The sequence below is a fragment of the Rutidosis leptorrhynchoides genome, chromosome 11 (genome assembly GCF_046630445.1).
Source record: "Rutidosis leptorrhynchoides isolate AG116_Rl617_1_P2 chromosome 11, CSIRO_AGI_Rlap_v1, whole genome shotgun sequence".
NCBI classification, from domain to species: domain Eukaryota; kingdom Viridiplantae; phylum Streptophyta; class Magnoliopsida; order Asterales; family Asteraceae; genus Rutidosis; species Rutidosis leptorrhynchoides.
The window spans coordinates 376,472,540-376,493,946 of NC_092343.1; the positions used below are offsets into that span (position 1 = coordinate 376,472,540).

Below are 21,407 nucleotides of genomic sequence, written 5' to 3' on the forward strand. Positions count from 1 at the left end.
GTTTAGTTATTTATGTTATCTTTTTTCTTAGGAAACAAATAGAAAGGAAAATAAGAAACCCATTTGCTGGAGTCTTCAGATGGAAGAAGATAGGAACATGGGTGCCACTAAGACCAAGATTCCAAGAAACTACAAACAACTACTTATACACACATTCATTTTCATTTCAACCAATATATATTTATAAATATACATAAAATAATAAAATTATCACTTATATATAAGTCTTCATTTTTGTTTTTGTTACCCCATTATTATTTCTCCTCTGTTGACTTCACTCACAACCTAATCTTACGCCACATTTATTGTTCTAATTTAATCAAACCCAATTCACACTTCAAAAAAAAAAAAAAAAAAAAAAAAAAAAATCACACTTCAAAAACCAGATCCACCCACATTCTTTATCATGCCCCTAACATCAAAAAGTTCCAATTTTTAGTCTTTCTAAGTTGTGGTGCTTCTTGTTTGACTACTACTAAATTTACTATTGAGGTGTGCTTCTATTTGTGGGAAGCTGATCTTCTTCTTTGAATAGCTTGTTCTTGAGCTAATTAAAGGTGAGTTCTTTCTGTTCAAGTTTTTACCTTTTTCAATTGGGTATGACAGATTTGTGATTAATTCCATCTGGGTTGTTCTAATTGCTTGTTATAATTTTGATTTATATGATGCTGTGTAAGAATTTTATGATTGTAAAATCAAGAAAGTGTATATAAAGCTTTAAGCTTCATGCTTTAAATTTAGCCCTCATCACAATTAATCCCTTCATTGTTAGGAGAAATCTTATCTGTAATTGAACACGTTTGGTTACATATTCATTATGAAAAAAACCCCTAAATTTCTGAAATATTTTTGGAAATTGAGAATTGTATCAATTAGTTATGGATTGGCTTTTTATATTAAAAAGGTTGTTAATTGTACTGTCTATCAATAATTCATTATTGTGGATATCATTTTTCAATGATTTAAAATATTTTATTGAACATTAGTAAATAGAAAAATCAACACATATATTAATGACTTATGTTGTAAGATCATAAATTGATTAAATCCCAAGCTTATTCTGACATAGCTCAGATTGCAACCCATTTCTTAAAAAGTTTACAAATGGATTATGATCTTGTTGATGAGATTGTTTTTGGAAGTTCTTACCCACTAATTTTGTTCGATAACAAATATATTCCTTGTTAATTATGCTGATTTTAAACTTAATTTCAAAATAATTTTGACAGTTTAGAAGATCTATTTAAGAAGATATGAAGTGTTTTACGTTCTCGTCCCGCGAAAAAAAGGCTGATGGGTCCAAAACTCCAACAAAATCGATTTCTGTAAATTCAGTTAGTTCTATATTTACAGATCGCGATATTAGACGATCTGGATCAGGACTAAATTCTCAAAATGCCTCTGAGCGTAGTATGGATTCGGTTGGAAGCACAAATTTTCCAAGTCTTTCACATAAGTCGAGTAATCTTAGAGTGTTTACATTTTCTGAGCTCAAAACGGCTACCAAAAACTTTAGCCGGTCTGCAAAAATCGGTGAAGGTGGGTTCGGTTGTGTCTACACTGGTGTCATCAAGAACCCTCGAGATCCTACTAATCGGCTTGAAGTGGCCGTAAAACAGCTCGGCCGAACAGGATTACAGGCAAGCTTTGTTTCTCAGTATTTTACTCTTTACATTTGACATTTTGTTTCTTGAGATCCTACTCTTTACCATGCACAATTCTAGGCAGCTTGTAAAGCAGTTTGTTGCCTCGAGGTTAGTCGGCTCGCAAAGCGAGTCGGAAACTCGAGCCCTAAAGGAAACAAAAGAAAATTGATTGTTGGGTAACATATAGAATCTTACAATAGCATTTGACTTAATTTGGAAGTTGGCAAGTACAAAATTTTACTTATTAAAGCAAAAGTTGACCCTTTCGGCTTTTTTAGGTGGAATTGTGTTTTGTATTCCATATGGGTAAAAGATTCACATTATGACTATCGAGTATAAACCATTTTGGTAGCCAATTTGAACTTTTTATCTATGTTTTTTAACTTTTATGAAACACTTTTAGAAGTCATTCAAAATTTATAGTGAAGTACCTTACATACCCTTTGTCTATGAGTTTAGTTGATAATATTGATTATGTTGCAATAGGGGCACAAAGAGTGGGTAACGGAAGTAAACGTTCTTGGAGTGGTTGAACATCCGAACCTTGTGAAATTAATCGGTTATTGTGCAGAAGATGATGAAAGAGGAATACAACGGCTTTTAGTCTACGAATATATGCCGAATAGAAGTGTAGAGGATCATTTATCGTCCCGGTCCGGCGAAACTCTATCGTGGGCCATGAGACTAAAAGTGGCTCAAGATGCGGCTCGTGGCTTGGCATATCTACATGAAGAAATGGACTTCCAGGTATATTAACGCTTTGGTACACTATAAAATTTAAGATTTTTATAACGACGGACGTTTGGGTTGTCGTTAATATGCAAAAAAGACTTGTGCTTTCTAAATAGCGTCATGTAAATCTCAACATTAACTAGTTTGTACAACACATTAGGATTGTCGTTAGAAATATCCATATAATTATTCTTCAATGGGCATACTTACTATATCGTTAACTTTGTGTTTTTTTTTTAGATTATTTTTAGAGATTTTAAAGCTTCCAACATTCTTCTGGACGAAAATTGGAATGCTAAGCTTTCGGATTTTGGAATGGCTCGAGTAGGCCCTCAAGAAGGACTAACCCATGTATCAACTGCGGTAAGTTATTTTTATTCTATATTAAAGAACCATTTAGGGGGTGTTTTGGTTTGTTTATTTTGAAGTACTAACCTGCTTCAACTTGCTTATATATAAGTGTTCATTTTTGTTAAAATTAACATATAAGCAAATTTCAAAAGAGTGTATTATAATGTTTTTCTACTTTAAAAGTTATAATAAGCAATGACTTGATAAAGGATCAAATAAGCAATCCCAGACGCTTGCATAGAACCGAACGTTGTAGTACTGGATGATAAGGGTGTTCAAAACTAGATATCCAAAGAACTTGCGGGCATAGCCCAACGGTTCCCCTTGTACTTTGTGTCATGGGATAGGGAGAGGTCATGGGTTCGATCCTTAGGGATGACATGATTTTCTTTAAACCAATTGAACACCAATAATGGTGGTATATATTGACCCTATAGGGAGGTTTTACCGGATTCGTTCACGGACCTCTACCCGGACCACTGCCCGAATGGATGTGTTCCTGGGTACCGTCGATCGGGTTCGGGTTTCCCCCGAACATGTGTGTTACGTGCAAATGATGAGGGTCGTTGAAATAAATGATCTACTGATGCCAAAAAGTTGCCGTTCAAAAATATAAAACTAGATATCCAAAAATTCATATATCCAAATTTCGCATATCCGAAAATTCAGATATCCGAAAATTCATATAGTGACTAAAGATGAATTTTTTTTTTTGGTATACCTGAGTTTCCGACCCACGTTGCCTGTCGACCTTGATAAAGGCAGTCCTTGACAAAGGCACAGAAGAACAAGCAACTTATGTGTGAAAGTGATGAAAAATAAAACATGGTTTTCACATTCATAACTAGATTAAAACTTCATTTTGCAACTCAGAGTTTCTAAATTTTGTGATTTTTTTTTTTTTTTTTTTTTTTTTTTTTTTTTTTTTTTTTTTTTTTTTTTTTGAAAAGCAAGAAATTTTATTTATATAATGGAAAGTTACAAGCCCTATAAATTCTATACAATATGATGATAACGGAAAAAAGCAAATGCCGCCTTCATGAATAAATCACACATTTTGACACATTTTGTGATTTAATATCATCAGGTTGTAGGAACTATGGGATACGCGGCTCCTGAGTACATCCAAACAGGGCATCTCACATCCAAGAGTGACGTATGGGGATACGGGGTGTTTTTGTACGAACTTATCACGGGCAGGCGTCCACTGGATAAAAACCGACCCAAGAACGAGCAGAAGCTTCTAGAATGGGTTAAACCTTACCTAGACTCTAAAAAGTTCCGACTAATTATCGATTCAAGACTCGAAGGTAAGTACTCGTTGAAATCAGCCCAAAAGTTGTCAATAATAGCCAATAGGTGCTTGTCTAGGAACCCAAAAACACGGCCAAAAATGAGCGAGGTTCTTGAAATGGTTAACCAACTCATCGGGGGTCCCACACACACAACTAGTCCCGCACCACCTATCAAGAATCCAGTCCCAGTTGCTATCGAGGCGAAAAATGTGTTTGTGGGTCCCACCCAGATTAAAGCGAATAGAGAGTCTCCTATGGATATTCATCGTACGGAATCTTCTTATAGAGTTTGCCGTCCAAAGCTGCTGTCAACTTGCTGACGTAAAATACTTACAGACGAGTTTCGAGTTTTGCAGTGTATGGTAGTAAATGACGTTATCGTCCCTGTCATTAAATGTATAGAAAGACCTGCGCTTCGAGTAACATAATGTAGTAAGTGCGATGTGAGGGAACGGCACTTTAGTAAGGACCTGTAGGGTTTGTGAAGTGTGAACTCGAGTAGCTTGTGTGCATTATAAGAAGTTAAGAGAGTTTATGTATGGTTCTTTATTGTGTTGTACATTGATCTCTGATTCAGTGAATGTTAGGTTTCTAAAATTGGATTACGTCGAACGAATTGTAAACGAGTTTTGCGATTAATAGGCTACTGAAATCGAATTTCCTGATATTCGACTTGGCTTGAACCATTAACATCCCTATAGCATGTTCATGTCTCAAACTGTCTACAAACTAGTAAACTTTGATTAACAACTTTTTTTAACGGCAAATACCTACACCCATTTTGTCGACAATGTGATTCAAACTAATAACTTCAAGATTAACGAGACACTCATGATACTGCTAGATTATAAGCACTTTTGGTGGTTTATGTTGAATCTCTTATATTCTTGATACTGCTATATTATAAGCCCTTTTGGTAGTTTAAGTCGAATCTCTTATATTATTGTATGTGGTAAAGGACACATTGGTTCTTAATAACATTGGTTTTTCATAAATCCTAATTAAAGTAATTTGTGGGGTTGATACATTGGTTTTTCACCTATTAAAAGCTATACATGGTGATAAGGCTGGATTCGATTCAAATGGCTGCAAGATGAAAGGTAAGTGGCACGATATTGTTGATTTATGTAACTCGCATCAAGGTTTTTAATGTCTTCCCTAATGGGTCACTCTGTATCAGTTTGGGTAATGGAAAGTCCACCAGTTTTTGGAACGATCTGTGGTTGGGAAATACCACTTTAGCTCATAAAAATAACCGTTTGTTTCGTCTAGATATTGATCCCGATTGTCGAGTCAGTGATCGAATTCATAACAGGGGCTGCCATTGGCACTGGATTCGCCCTCCAACAACTTCTACGAATCTGGATCAACTTACTTCTGATGTGCAGAACACGGTCTTAAACGACAACAAGGATCGGTGGGTGTGGAAAGTGCAACCTGATGGTATTTTCACTGTCAACGGAACGCGTAATATATTTGATGACCACTTTCTTCCTTCTACAAACCACACCACAAAATGGCACAAAATGATCCCCATCAAGGTGAATATTTTCATTTGGCGGCTCTTAAATGACAAAATCCCCACACGTGTTAACCTTGCCTTCAAAGGCCTCGATATAAGCTCCATTGTTTGCCCGATATGTGGTATAGGAGGTGACTCCAGGGATCATATTTTTTTGCATTGTAATTCGGCGGTGGCCCTTTGGAGGCGCATTTGTAATTGGGTTGGTGTGGCGTGGCCCTCAAACTTTGATTCTACCGACGACCTTCTAGCTTGGGTAGATGATGCTTTTCGTATTCGGATTCAATCAGACAGGTTCTATTTTATTATTGTTGCTACCCTATGGTGGATTTGGAGATTGCGTAATGATTTAGTTCACAACAAGCGAGAAATCAAGAAAAGCGACTTATTCGATTGCATTAGATTAGTTGCTTTTTCGTGATTAAAATCGAGAAGCAAAATAGCGCCGGATTGGAACACGTGGCTTTTTAATCATATGTAATTTTCTTTTCTGTTTGTTGGCTCTAGCGTCTTGCTGGTATTTTTTTTCCTTTTTGTAGCCTTTGTTTCCTTTTAATATATAAAATCTTCTGCCGTTCAAAAAAAAAAAAAAAAAAACACCATTGGTTCTTAATAAAAATAAACCTTTATAACGAAGAAAGTGGATAAAGTATATGAAGAAAAAGTCCATCTAAAACAACTAAATAGCAACAACCAAGCTACTTTTTGTATTTATTTATTTTTGGGTGAGCTGAAATAATTGGAGTTTATTTTTAATGTCGGAGAATGGAACTTATAAATTTATATAATTATTTAGCAAAGTAGTTGGAGCTGGAACTTAGAGGTGAGTAAAACCAAATTGACCGAACCGTAACCGTATTAACCGATAAAATCGAACCGAATAAACTAAACTGAACCCAAAACCGCGGTTTTTGTTAACATTTTTGGATTAACTGAAATTTATGGGTTTGTTACCGCACCTGAAACAACCCAACCCGTATTTAAACCGGCCCGTAAAATTTTTTCTTTAATACATTAATATTTAGGTCCCAATTATGTTTTCAAAACATCATTAACACAAATAATAAGTTCAATAAACTTTTAAAACATCTAATACATAGTTTAAATATCCGAACGGGCAAACACGACCCGACTATTTTAATGTCCAACAAAACCGAGCATGGTGATTGGGGATACGCTACCCAATCCTAATCGATCCAAAAGCACATCTTCTAAAGCAAGCTACGCAAGTCCACTAGTCCACACGCTTACCCGAGCCACCGCCTCCATGCATATCTATAAAAATGTAAACAACGAGAGGGTAAGCTAACGCTTAGTGGGTGAGAATATACTACATACATATATATGCATAAAATGGACACGCCACACAAGTAATCAAATTACCCATACCGGATCATCCAAGCATAAAGGCAAGCTAAGCTAAGCATACCGTACGATCACTAAGCAACAAACTAAAATAACAATAATTATAAGTTCACCAACGACGATGTGAACAACGCCAATAAGCTATACCCGGAGGGTTAGCTACAACACAACAATACGACAATATATAAAACAATATATAAACGTCCAAGGTTAACCCCTTAACCCAATACCAAAACCGATTACCAATTACCAAAATGAAGATTGGCCGAACTACACGAGCCTTAGTAAATCCGCATCCACACGAGACTACTATCTTCAATCACACAACAACATCGAGGTTGGCCGAACTACACGAGCCTTAGTAATCCGCAACCACACGAGATCACTACCTCAATAAGATGACCGAACTACACGCGTCATCGTGAATCCGAACTACACGAGACTCACTTCCGATAAGATGACCGAACTACACGTGTCATCGTGAATCCGCATCCACACGTGACCCAAGCATATGTGATAACGTACACACAAAGTGTGCACCTCGTCAAAGGTGGTCAACCAAACGCACAACCGTGCTAATTGGACACATACACAAGTCCATCAAATCCACCTATATGTGAAGTGAGCTCTATAGTCGAGAATCACTTCACCCGACCCGCACCCATCCTACACATACATATGCACATAGGATATTAACACTCACCTTGTCGTCGCCTTGATGAATGCCACCGAATAATCCGCAACTCCAAAGGAACGTACCTATTCCATTAATCACATAACAAAACAAAATTAGGGAGGATTTACAAACCAACCCAAATTGACAACTAGTGCAATCTCGATTCAAATGCACCTCCAAGCACAAACCGCGCCCAAACTAACCAATAATCACTAACACTAGTGACAATGGTCCTAATAAGCCAACTAAACCCGAACACAAGTGTTACACTTGTCTTGCCTAATTTGACACCAAAACCTTAATTTTGACCCATTTCAAAATTAGTCAACCAAACACACCCAAATGAGTTCCTAACACTTCCATAATCACTAATCATAGTGATTACACTCAATTTAAAGTCCTAAACAAGGCTAAATCATACCCGCCTTCATCACTAATAAACCCGAATTCTAGTTATTATCTTCCATTAACAACTAAATGGGTTCCATCTATGAACATACAAGCCAAAAGCTCCAAATTTAGATGATTACCACGAAAATCAAATTGTAGCTAAGAACGAGGAGAACACACTTGTCTTCTATGTCAAAGATCGAATCACGAGTCTTCCTTCCCAAATCACACTTTGAATCAAATGGGGTTTTGAAGTTTGAGAGGAAAAATAGAAAGAAAAGGAAAAAGAAATAAGAGAAATGAATGAATGGACCAGATTTGAGGCTATAATCTGCCTCATACGCGAAAAGACCAAAACGCCCTTGAATATCTTTTAAAATCACAAAACTGGTACCAGTCCGCCTATATTGCCGCGCCGCGGCTCCAATCCTCGCGCCGCGACATTTAACGTGATTTGATGCCTGCCTTACCATGTCTCCTGATTCTGATTTGTTTGGTTTGTCGCGCCGCGACACACTTCTCCGCGCCGCGACATATATCGCGGTCTGATCATTTTCTCGCGTACAAGAACTTTAACACACGAATACGCCTCGAATCCTTCATACACCAGTCGTACATACACGACACACCTACATATCATAAACGGGAAAAACGGGGTGTTACAACACCCGCTGCTTTTTATTAATGTAAAAAATATTGAATTAATTTATTATATATTACACTATTAAAGTTACGTTACGATTGTAATATGATTGCTAACTTGTTTAATCATATATTACAAGATCACTTGTTTATTATATTTGTAAATACATATAGGGCCGAGTCTTACCTTTAAACAGAAAATTTGGGTCGGTTGCTTTTGTTGTTGTGTTTCATAAATTAATGTTCATGGCATTTAACTTTATGTGAAGTGTATGTTCATGCACGATTTTAAGATTCATTGTTCATTCAACACTGTATAATCGATTCTTATAATATTTAAAAATTGCTTTATGAATAAATTACAGAGTGGGTCATCTCACCACTGTCACATTTGAAATAATATATATTTAATTATTATATATATTTTATATGATTATATACAAACTCATGATTCTTTTTGTACTTGTAGATGGTTAACTTAATTAACCGTTTTATATCCAGTTATTAATCGAACTAAAAGATTATATATCTTCATTAACTAAAGATTGGTAATGCGGGTGATTTTCGTACATAGCCGCCCTGTGCTCACCCCTGCTGGAACTTAAGCTTCAAATTGATTAAAAAGGCATCAAATAATTTTATATTAAGGGTAATTATGTAATTTCTTATTTCATAAGTGATAAGCTTATTCTATAAGCTAATTCAACTAGCTTATCTTCATAAAGTTTTTTTTTTATAAGCTCCGGAAATTTTATTATCCATACAATGCTACTACCTTAAGGTTATGAAAACTAAGTTTGAGTTTATATAAGTAACTCTAAACTTGTCACCCAAACACATCCTTACTCATTTTATTTATGTCGGTGTTGATTCGTTCACAATTAGCTTTCATCCGAGCATCATCAAAATTTTGAAGTGTTTCACTGTATAATATCATAAAACATATTTATAAATTAATCTATGGCCACATACCATCGTCGTTAGCTATTATTGTGTGCCCACCGAACACCCTCGTTCGCTGTTGTTGTGGTGATAACCGACTGCCGTCGCTTCGTTGTTGCTGGTATCGATTAGGAAATTAGATGAGAAGGATTCTTTGTGGATTAGGTAAAAGCAGCAGTTGTTCTCCTGTTAATCCATTAGAGTTGCAGAAGGCAAAAACTATAGGAATTGAAAGTAACAAATGGAACGGGTGAGAGCCTTCTAGACACCAAGCTGGCATATTACTGTGAAAAGACAACATTACCCCTTTCCAATAAATTAGATGTGAAGGATTCTTTGTGGGTTAGGTAAAAGCAACAATTATCCTCATGATAATCCATTAGAGTTGCAGAAGGCAAAAACTCTAGGAATTAAAAGTAACAAATGGAACGAGTGAGAGCCTTCTAGACACTAAGCTGGCATATCACTATAAAAAGATAACATTATCCTTTTCCAATACAATAAATCAATCCCATAAACAGTAATTTTCTACTCTCAAATGATATATTGTTATTGTTGATATACTACATATCAAACATTGTGTTGTAGTTTATGTGGTGGTGGTCTGCCTCTCTTAGCGAGAGGTCAGGAGTTCGACTCCCGTGGGGTGCAACATTGCACACAATGTTGCCCCTTTACCCTTGAATTCCACCCAAAGGTTCCTTTCGCACATCACGTTGCGGGGGCAGTGGGGGAGGGGGGTTTTTACCGCCCATGCCCTCGGAGTGGGCCGAGTTTCCTCCTGGACAGCAGTTGGGCTCTGGTTATGCAACTGTAGGGAGATGAACGCGTGGGTGGTTAAGTCTCCCTGGATGATCCCGTACAACTGTTCAAAAAATAAAATAAAAATATACTACATATCAAAACCATGTTTTTATTTATACTCTATACATTTCAAAAAAGATGTCTCACATAATAAATTTTATTATATATAAATAAATTTGATAAGTGTCAGTTTTACTCTTATATTTAAAATATAGTTGGTTGCATTTTTTATTTAATATATAAATGACCGAAATTAATAAATAAAAGTAATTTAGGGAAATTAATGATTTTAGTAGTTATTAGTATGATTCTTACAGCGTCAAACACCTTCTGATGTTGTTATCGCCTTTCAAAATTAACCCTGCTATTCAAGACAACGTGTTCTGGTATCCTGGCAGCAACAACGATGCATATTCAGTCGCTGATGTCGTGCGTGTGTTATTAGTAATTTAGAGAAATTAATAATTGGATGGAACCTTCACCTTCGAACTCCCACTTTCAAGGTATGATTCTTATAGGGCCGAGCACCTTCTGATGATGTTATCGCCTTTCAAAATTAACTCTGCTGTTCAAGACAGCGTGTTCTGGTATCCTGGCAGCAACAACAATGCATATTCATTCGCTGATGCCGTGCGTGTGTTATTTAATTCAGGCGATTTGGTTTCTCCCGTATGGCCAAAGGTTATTTGGGGCAATAATGTTCCGTCCAAAATTATGCTTTTTTATTGGCTAGCTTTCAACAAGAGCATTTCCGTTAAAGACGTGTTGGCCCGGAGACATATCTTGCCTTCATCTCAATCGACATTATGTGTTTGGTGTTCATTGGAAGTTGAAACTATCGATCATCTTCTTATACATTGCAAATGGGTGTCTCGTATTTGGTCGGAACTCTTTAGATGGTGGAACATTAGATGGGTCGTTCCAAGATCGATTGATTCGTTCTCTTTCGATTGGTACAATGGAATGGGGATTAAAGCCGCTAAAATTTGGAGAATGATCGGGCCCGCCACGATTTGGGCGATTTGTTAGCAAGAAACGACATCATTTTCAACGGAAAGTTCACGTGTCGTTCGATCATCGTTCGTAACAGCAAGTTAAAGGTTTTTCTTTGGTCTACCAATTTGAGGTTTTGCCACGGTTTTCAATCGTATATGTGGGATCAAAATCCACATATGCTTTGTCTCTAGTTTATGTTTATGTTTTTGTATCTAGCCTATGTATTTTGTACAAGCTCTTTCAATTGTTGGTTTATCTTGATCGATTTGTCGATCCTCAATTGTAACTATTTTGCATTGTTACCATTCATTGTTTTGATGAAGATAACAATGGTTATTAATATATTATCCTTCTTCGCAAAAAAAAAAAAAAAGATAATTATTTTGAGTTAAAGATATTATGAGAGTATTGAATATAACTAGATGTACAACTTTTTGTTAGACGCATGCATATGCATATAAGTACAAAAATATATATATCATAATCTAGTTGTGGAAAGGAAAAGTATTTTATAATACAGTTATAAATTTTCATGTACACTAGGTTACATAAATAGAATTGATTTTTTTTTTTTTTTTTTTTTTTTGGCAAAAATAACGAAAACTGTATAGATGGCACCTTCATCGAAAGATGAAGATCCAAATCGAAACATACAATATGAAATCGGGCGGGCTCGAAACTAGAAAACGTCACAAATCGACATTAGCTCCAACCGAGCCACGCTATGACAACTAAACGAAATACAATTATAACCAAACAAAAATACCAGCCTAGCAAACGCAAAGTGGATAGAATTGAATTGAAATAAAAAAAATTAGAATTGAAGTGGATATGTTTATATCTATAAAAAGAAAGTATAGATGTATTATTGGAATAATAATTTTTTTTATCAAATTTTTTTTTATAAAAATAATAGGAAGTTGGAGTTGATGGATTCAGAGTCAAATAAATCGTCTGACCTCGCGGAAATCACGAGGGATATATGGTGGAAAGGTGACAAAAGGAACACTAAAAGGACATAACAATTAATTTTAGTAGGTTTTTTATGAAATAAAATGACAAAAACAGTAAATATAGTATTTAAAAATTATTTTTAAAAACAAATAAATAAATCAATCAAATATTTTATTAACCTTATGTAATTATCATCCATCCATCTCTAAAATAGTTACAAACGAGCGGATGTGGAATCGTGCTTCCTTGCAAGATCTTTTACCTTTAAAAGTTTTAATGCAATTATAAATTGTTGCATTCTAAAATAGAAATTTCGTTAAAGTTAAAAATAGGCTACAAACTTATACAAATGTACCGATGTCGCCCAAAAACTCATTTTCGTCCTACTGTCGCCTACAAACTTATAAAAAATGTACCAATGTTAACATTTTGTTACGGGTTACCTGCTGAACCGGTAAACTTAATTATTTAACTTATTTTTTTCATTTAATATGTCCCGATGTCGCTCATATACTTTCAGTTGTGTTCCGATGTCGCCCATATACTTTCAGTTTCTGTTCCGATGTATCGTCGACGTGTCATGACTACCTAGAAGACACGTCATCAATTGTTTTCGTTACAGGTAAAAAAAGTACAGTGGGCGACATCAACACATTTTTAATAAGTTTGTAGGCGACAGTAGGACGGAAATGGGTTTGTGAGCGACATCGGTACATTTGTGTAAGTTTGTAGCCTATTTTTAGCTTTAACTCTAGAAACTTTATATAAGTTTTGTTGCAATTGTATAAATTTTTTGAATTGCAAAAAGTTAAAAGGTTTGAAGTATGGAATGAGTTTAAACTAAAGTTGTGTAGATATGTGCATCAATATTATTCGAAATAATTAAAATTAAATTATATAAAGAAGATCAAACCAAAAATCACCTCACATCCACGTTCATAAAACTTTATTAATTACTCGTAAAAAGAATCATGTGGGCTGTTATAGGGGCTGAAGGGTATTTTCATAGTTTAATGCATATTGGATGCATTTCATTGACTAGAAACAAAAAATTAAAAAGATGTGAAATGACTTTGGAGGATAAAATATATTGTAATATCTTTATAAAATTTTCTAATGACAGCAATATTCTATAAATTAATATATAATATATATAAATTATAAAAGTATAATTATGGATTATTTATTTAGAGATTATTCAGGTATATTATTTTGTATTTGTAGACTATTTGTATCGGAAAATACTCGTAATCTTTAGGCAAACCAAATTCATATGTTCCATATATACAAAATTCGGTATGTAAAAGATCACTCGAAAAATAGTTAAATAACACAATTACTCGAATTCAAGCTCAAACGTTTGTTTGGATATTCAAAAGATCAAAGAAATCTACAATCGAATTGCACCAATGGCTCATCAACCCCTCCTTCTACACATCATTGAATCTTCAACGAACGGGCATCAGTTAAATCGGATTAAAAAAGTCCTAACTGGCCATCTTATTCGGCCGAAACTCGCTGCTCATGACCTCATGTCTTGGTTCCGTTTCTCACTTGGTTAAATGGGTAGTAGTGGCCAACTTTGTCATCGCAATTGCGGTACTGTCTGGCCGCTTCTTCCCAGCTCGATTTTTATCAAGTGCCGTGGTGTTTATCGGGCCCTCGATCATGTTTTCGTGAGTAATGACTATCTCCCTTTATGTTGAAACATTTTTGTATAGATTATAGGGCTTTGTAAATTTTTCCGATGTATCAATAAAGTTTTACTTGCTTTTCAAAAAAAAAAGAAAAAAAAGAAAAAAAAGAAAAAAACAATTACTCGTGTAAGTGACAACAACAACAATAATGTTTATTGAGAAAGAAACTTATATTTTTTACATGAATCTTTAGATGAATCAGATATACCTAGGATAGCTTACAAATTTAAATGACTACATAGAAAATAATTTGATAAATTTATCTAGCTCTAGAATTATAATCCTATAATTTACCATCAAGGTTACTTATATATTAAGACAATCACTAATATTTAAGTAAATAATTGTGTCTTAATGTTACATGTCATTTTCTTTTTTTCTTTTTTTGGCGAAAAAACGAATAAACTTTTATAACCATGAAGAAGATCATCAAATAGATGTATCCCCTATCAATGTACAAACAAATAAAAACTATCGAGCTAAACTCACAACCTAAAACGAAAGCTCACTACAAACTAAAAGTGAACGAAAAGGAAGACTAACTACAACAACAATCACACAAACAACCTAAATCATAAACCAAAAGTGAAAAAAAGAAGGCACACATCTACGAGAGGATGACAAGCCGAAAGATGCTAATGAACCGACTCAAATATCTTTGATAAACACGCCGTATTTTTTTTTTTCGGCGCCTTAAACCGGTCGTTGCTTTCTGAGATTTTTACCTTTAACCGGTGGCTTAGGAGGGTCGCTCGAACTTACAAGAGAAGCCTCCATAGTCTCACCTTCCATTTATCTACGGAGTATTGTTTTCAATTAAATTATTTATTTTCTGACGATTAAATGGAGGTAGTACATATATAGGTAACATTAATTTTCATTATCAAATGCGTTGATCTACTTTGTACTTGTTAATAGGTGTCTAGATATATTTTTTTGCGAAAAAAGAGAATTAATATAAAGATGAGAACAATATTTCATCAACTTTTTGAGGATTTGTTCGTTAGATGGATTATAATCTTCTGCTTTATCGGTTAGATGCTTTGTCGGTTAGATTGTATCTCATCTCTTTTAGTCGATTTTTAACCCGTCGGTTAATTTGCCTTGTATTGATTTAGTGTTTTTGTTGTGAGCTTAAGATGGTTGTTTCGTGTTTAGTTTAGCTCGGATGTTTGGTTTGTATGTTTTTAGGATGTTTCATCTTTGATGAACTTCTTTTTTATAATAGTTGTTTCGTTTTTGCGCAAAAAAAAAAAACAAAATAAAAAAAATCTTGGCACAAGTAAAAAGAAATACAAAGAATTGAATAAAATGTCAGGACACTTGCAAAACTTCTTAAGCTAAAAGGTGTGTTTTGTAAACAAAAGAACATTTGAACAACAACAATAACAACAATTCAATCTCACCAGGGGCGGAGCCAGAATTGGTGGTCAGTGGTGTCATCGGTTAAAACTCAAAAAAATTTCTACTAGATGTCTTATTTCAGTGGTGTCACTAAAAAAATTTACACTATCCATTGGTGTCGCAAGTTAAAACCCCAAATTTTTTTCCACTACATCGCGTATTTCAGTGGTGTCACGTGCTCACCCTGGGCTCTACATAGCTACGCCTCTGAATCTCACAAAGTTGGGTTATGAGGGATGTAAGATATATAATCATTCTTCCATTCTAGAATAAAAATCATCACCTTGTGTGTTGGGGCTGGGGGTTAGGTCATAGGTTCGAGCCTCGCTCTGCCCATCCTATTAATTAATCTGACTGAAATATGGATATCCAGATTGACCCCAGGGGGGTTTTCTCCCGGATCAATTCGGGATTCAAACCCGGTCCGCCTGCCCCTCGGGATGGTTAAAGGATCGGGTTCCTGTAATGCGATTCGGGTTTCCTCCCGAACGCGCGTGTGTGTGCAAATGATGAGTGTCGTTGAAATAAATGATACGCTGATGCAAGCTTGTCGTTGAAAAAAAAAAAAAAAATGTCATTTCTTCAACCAAAGAAAAACACTTCAAGAGTAGCAAAAGTATGTCGATAGGAAATCAAATGTGAAATGATCAAATCAAGTCAAGTATCTCGAATGCCAAAGGACGTCCGGATATTTGATAGGAAATCAAACTGATCACATTATTGTGTCCCTTAAAAAAATTCATATTCTTGTTAAATTTAATGTTAAGTCGCGGATCATAGATATAGGCATATAGCATAAGAACGAAGCTCTTTGTTTTCCTAGTTGCTTGCTAGGAAGACATTTTATTTAATAAAATTATGGCAGTTCCAAAAAAAGCATAAGAACGAAGCTCTAATTTATTAGTCATTATTGATCATTTTGAATCAAGTTTATTATGCAACTTTTTTTGTTAACAATTACAAAAAGACTTTATCGAATAAGATTCAACATACAGGGTGGATCTAATATAGCTTCAGTGATAGCATGATATACCAGTGAAAAACGCGATGTAGTGAAATTTTTATTAGAGTTTTTAACTAATTACACTAGCGGATTTGTATATCATTTTGAGTGACACCACCATTGAAATAAACCATCTCAATACAAAAACTTTAAGATTCTTACTCAGTGACACCAGTGACTACTATTCTTAGATCAAACTACTGACATAAATACCCATTATTATCAAATTTAATGTTGTTTTAGAGAGAGTAAACATGTATTGCTGAATGTAACACCATTTATCATTCAGACGTTACATTCAAAATAACTGAATGCTTAATCGCTTATTCAGTGTGTTTGTTAATGACATATATGACAAATGATGTTGAACAGTTATGATCAATAGAACCTGATTTGATCCGGGTTGGGAGAGGAGCCATCATCTCATATTATTACTAAAGTACATTGAACACGAACTCAATCAAGACGGAAAAAGAAATAATAGCAGCTACATCAACAACCTTGAATCTAGACCATAATCCTTTCTTCTCTTGAGAGGTGCATCCCCTGTCAATTCCTTTGAGTTTCGGTCTTGCGATCGTACTCCCCGGACTGAGCGACGGTTTCTATTGGGTTCGTGCAACCCATGTCACTTCCTTCATCTCATAGTATTACTAACATAAAACATTAAAATAAATAAATAAGTACAATAAAATGTAAAATGTGATAATAACATCTTTTAGTCTGTCAATTATTAAATTGAGGCAGAGAGTATTTATTTGCTATAGCTAAAATAAAACAAAAACACCAAAATAGACGGCATCAACTGTAACATCCTCAGATCGGGCCTAGATGTAATACGGATAAGGAAGCCGCTCAGTGATAGATTATCTGAGCTTATTGCTGGTATTCAGTGAGTGGGTCTATCTCCGGATAGAGTATTAAGTAGCTGACACGCTACTTGTTCAGACTCTTTATTATTATGTTTATGCCTTGTATGATTGCCATGTGTAGTTAGATATTGTCATTCTAGTTAGGACGATTGCATGACTGAATATATGTGATATTATGTGCGCACTGTTAGTTGGACACCAACCGAGGCGGCAAGGTTGGGAACCCACCGAGGCGACAAGGTCGGGTTGATGTGAGGTCGACTGTGGTAGCCTGGTCGGGTCATGATGTTACTGATTGTTCAGTATAGCATAGAAGGACGCATGTGTTGCGTCTGGACGGTTATGCAGTGGAGTCAGTAAAGCGGACTATCGGTAGACTGTAGCTTGATCAACTAAGTCGTGTGCTCGTACAATCTGTCGATCCTCATATTGTCAGTTGTTGTTATATGCTAGTTCAGGACGTTAGCATATCTGTGACCTTTGCATGTTTAGTTGCTTATGATTGATCTGTTAGATAGTATCCATTCACTTAGCAGTTGTGCTAATCCCCCCACATTTCCACCCTTGCAGGTTTAGGTACTGCTGTTTAGGATGGTGTTGCGGACGGGTTTGAAGACATGTTTGACTATGTGATTAACTCTGATGTTTTCAATTTTAATCATGTTTCACGTAACACCGATATTTTGGAAAATTGTAATAACAGTAACTAAGTTGATTTGTTAACTAGGGTTTGTAAGTATTAACCAGGGTTATTTTAGTAACTAAATGCACTTCCGCTGTGATTAAAAAAAAAATCAGGGTGTTACAACTTGGTATCAGAGCGTGGTTTAGCAGCAAGTACGTGCGCGTATTTGTTCCTAAACCTTGAGTTAAGTCAAACATGTCCGTGGGGTGGGGCTAAGTGAATGTAGGATTTGATACATGTTAGTGTTTAGTAAACTAACAGTTATCCACTAAGCTTTTATGCGAGTGTTTTGTAGCACAGATGGCAGATGACAGGGATGCGAACGCTACAAACCCAATCCACCCAGTGCTCCAGATGTGGAGGATGAGGCAGAGATTTACGAGGCTGATTATGTGCATGAGCTTGAAAGTAAGCTTAAAGAAGCTCAGGAAAAGATTACTGAGCTTGATTTAGCTACACAGTCGGGTAATGAGGATACACCACCAGGTTTTGCCACTGCTCAGTCACAAACCATACCGCAAATACACCAGAACCAGTACCAATACCCATTACAGAACCAATTCCCTCAGCATGTCATGCCACCACAGAATTACTACCAGTATCAAAATCCCATGATGATGAACCAAGTTCAGCCGCCCATATACCAACAACCATTTCCGCAATAGCAATTCCAATAACAATACCAACCACCAAAAAGATGCACCTTTAAACAATTCTGAGATTGTGGACCCTCTCCCTACTCAGGAAGTTCTGACCCAACTACGACTCTCAACTGGTTAAGGGAAGTTGAAAAGGCATTCGAGGCATGTCAGTGTGAGCCAGAATTGAAGGTAACTTATGCGAGTAGATTGTTGAAAGATAGAGCTATGATGTGGCGGAATTCTGTGATAGCAAGTGTTCCTCCAAAACAAGTTCGAATGATCACTTGGGAGCAATTTTACGGTAAGGTATGTGAGCAGTACTGCAATGTGTTTGACATGAATATAATCAAAATGGAGTTTTTGGAGATGCAGATGACACCTCAGATGTCAATTGATGAGGTAATTGAGAAATACATGGATAATTTGAGGTTTCTACAACAATGGGTGCTTGATGAACAATCAAGAATCCAGCATTTTGTGAATATGATTTTGCCGGAATACAGGACGTTTGTGAGATCAGCACCGACGTTATCTCAGGATTTTGTGATGGCAAAGATGGTAGAAAGTGATGTTAGAGTAGCAAGGGGCATGAATATAGGGAATGTGGTACCACAAGGTAGTCAGGCTACCAGTCAGTCTCAGTCAGGTTCTAAGTCTAAGAAACTGTTTGGGTTTAAACCGAAGGGTAAAGGTAATCAATCAAGCACAGGGTCTGATTCGGGAAAGAGAGAATGGTGTAAAGGTTGTAAGTCTTCTCACAGTGGGCAGTGTTCTGAGGCAACGAGAAGATGTTTGAGATGTGGTATTGTAGGTCATGAGTCTCAGGGGTGTTCCTTCAGGGAGAATGTGTGTTGGAGTTGTCATCAGCCAGGTCATCGTTCAGCAAGTTATCAGGCGTTAAAGGGCGCAAGTTCCGGGGCAGGGTCAGGGCGCGTTCAACATCTGTCGGGGGTTCCACAGCCTCAAGTGGACAAAAGAGAAAGAACCCGCCGAATGCGGAAGCCAGGGCCTTTCAGATGACAGTTGAGGCCGCAACTAATAATGATGACGTCATAACCGGTATGTTCTTGATCAACTCAATACCTGCTAGAGTATTGTTTGATTCGGATGAAAATAGGACGTTTATGTCTATAGATTTATGTACTAAGTTAGGGTTACCTGCTACTGTGTTGCCTGAGCCTGTTAGAGTAGAGGTAGTTGATGGTAAGTCGGTTCTAGTCACAACGTATGTGTCTGGAGCTAGTATAGAAATTGATGGTAGACCGCTTGCTATGTCCTGTTTAGTGTTGCCTATCCTAAGTTTTGATGTAGTGTTAGGGATGAACTGGATGAGCCTACACAAGGCCCACATTAAGTGTGATAAGAAGATTGTGACCTTCAGTTTGACCGACGGAACCCGTGTTGTGGCCCAAGGGGAACGAAGTGGGTTCAGTTTTCCATTGATATCTATGATGAAGGTGAAGAAGTCACTTTCTAAGGGGTGTGAATCTTTTATGGCTTATGTTATTGAAGTTAAGATAGAGAAGAGATCTGTTACTGATATTCCAGTAGTTTTGGAATTTCCTGAGGTATTTCCTGATGAATTACCGGGGTTGCCACCGGTAAGAGAAGTAGAGTATAAGATTGAGTTGGTTTGGGGAACAACTCCAGTGGCTAAGGCTCCTTATATGTTAGCACCTTCTGAAATCAGAGATATGATGTCTCAGATAAAGGAATTGTTAGACAGGGGGTTTATAAGACCGAGTTCCTGCGCCGATGTTGTTTGTAAAGAATAAAGACGTTACTATGAGAATGTGTATAGATTATCGAGAATTGAATAAGAGAACGGTTAAGAATAAATATCCGTTGCCTAGAATCGATGATCTGTTCGATCAGCTTTAGGGTGCGTCGTACTTCTGGAAAATAGATCATAGATCCGGGTATCATCAGGTTCGGGTTGCAGAATCAGATATACCGAAGACAGCATTTAGAACGAGATATGGGCATTACGAGTTCTTGGTTATGCCATTTGGGTTGACGAATGCTCCAGCAGTCTTTATGGATCTGATGAACAGGGTTTGTAAACCGTATTTAGATCAGTTTATTATTGTGTTTATCGATAATATACTGGTGTATTATAATTCAGAGGCTGATCATGCGACGCATCTTCGATTAGTGTTAAGAGTTGTTAAATAAAGAGCAGTTATACGCTAAGTTCTCAAAATGTGAGTTTTGGCTTTGAGAGGTGCAGTTTCTGGGTCATGTTATCTGTGAGGCAGGTATTAAAGTGGATCCATCGAAAATAGAAGCGGTAATGGGATGGAATTCGCCGAAGACGACGACAGAAGTTAAGAGTTTCTTGGGTTTTGCGGGTTATTATCGCCGATTTATAAAAGATTTTTCTAAAATAGCGGGTCCGTTAACCAAATTGATCAGAAAAGATGTAAGTTTTTGATGGAGTGACCAATAGGAACAGGCTTTTCAGACGCTCAAACAGTTATTGTGTCAAGCTCCAGTGTTAGCATTACCAGAGGGTTCAGACGACTTCGTGGTTTATTGTGATGCATCAATTGCTGGGCTGGGGTGTGTACTGATGCAAAGAGATAAAGTTATCGTGTATGCTTCTCGTCAGTTAAAGACACACGAATGTAACTATCCGGTTCATGATTTAGAAATGGCTGCAGTGGTATTTGCGTTCAAGCTTTGGAGACATTACTTATACGGTACAAAGTGTGTGATATGTACAGACCATAAGAGCCTCCAATATATTTTCACGCAGAAAGAACTGAATATGCGACATAGATGGTGGAT

General features: G+C 36.3%; 1 protein-coding gene across 2 annotated transcripts; it reads left to right on the top strand.

Moving 5' to 3' along the window:
• Positions 1-357: 357 nt before the first annotated feature.
• LOC139877324 (serine/threonine-protein kinase PCRK1-like) lies at positions 358-4,629 on the top strand. Of its 2 annotated transcripts, none has more exons than XM_071864737.1 (5): positions 358-557; positions 1,235-1,640; positions 2,133-2,393; positions 2,619-2,741; positions 3,817-4,629. In XM_071864737.1, the coding sequence occupies exons 2-5, from the start codon at positions 1,254-1,256 to the stop codon at positions 4,342-4,344; spliced, it is 1,299 nt and encodes a 432-aa protein (XP_071720838.1). In that variant the 5' UTR covers positions 358-557; positions 1,235-1,253; the 3' UTR covers positions 4,345-4,629. The 2 variants fall into 2 exon arrangements, with proteins under 2 accessions (XP_071720838.1, XP_071720837.1); XM_071864736.1 differs by having other exon boundaries at positions 359-557; positions 1,230-1,640.
• Positions 4,630-21,407: the final 16,778 nt, after the last annotated feature.